Source organism: Antrostomus carolinensis, unplaced genomic scaffold (genome assembly GCF_000700745.2).
Source record: "Antrostomus carolinensis isolate BGI_N321 unplaced genomic scaffold, ASM70074v2 scaffold26354, whole genome shotgun sequence".
NCBI classification, from domain to species: domain Eukaryota; kingdom Metazoa; phylum Chordata; class Aves; order Caprimulgiformes; family Caprimulgidae; genus Antrostomus; species Antrostomus carolinensis.
The window spans coordinates 2,299-2,587 of NW_010309085.1; the positions used below are offsets into that span (position 1 = coordinate 2,299).

Sequence of the window (289 nt, forward strand, 5' to 3'; positions counted from 1 at the left end):
GCACGTGTCATCCAGGCCTACAGGGACATCCAGAGACGCAAACAGCAGCAGCGGGAGGTGGCTGGACGCAGGGTCCCCCGCTGAGCCCAGTCTGGGGGAACTGGATCTCCCTGGTCCCCACCAGGGTGGTCAGGCAGCGTGGGGGCAGCACGGGACCCCAGGACTTGAGGGGAACGCTTGTCTTGCTGCTCTTCTGTTGCCGGTGCCACCCTGCACGCGGTGGGCTCGGCACCGGAGCTGGGACCCTCACGGTGTCACGGACCCACTTGTAGTAAAAGTGCCATTAAGT

General features: G+C 64.7%; 1 protein-coding gene across 1 annotated transcript in view; it reads left to right on the forward strand.

The window, feature by feature from the left end:
- CCDC137 (coiled-coil domain containing 137) overlaps positions 1 to 84 on the forward strand; it is a gene marked incomplete at its 5' end in the record, with an annotated part of 1,743 nt that extends 1,659 nt beyond the window's left edge. The window contains 1 exon segment of the mRNA XM_010165995.1: positions 1 to 84. This exon segment is cut by the window's left edge and continues 24 nt beyond it. Coding sequence (XP_010164297.1) covers positions 1 to 84 — 84 coding nt within the window.
- Positions 85 to 289: the final 205 nt, after the last annotated feature.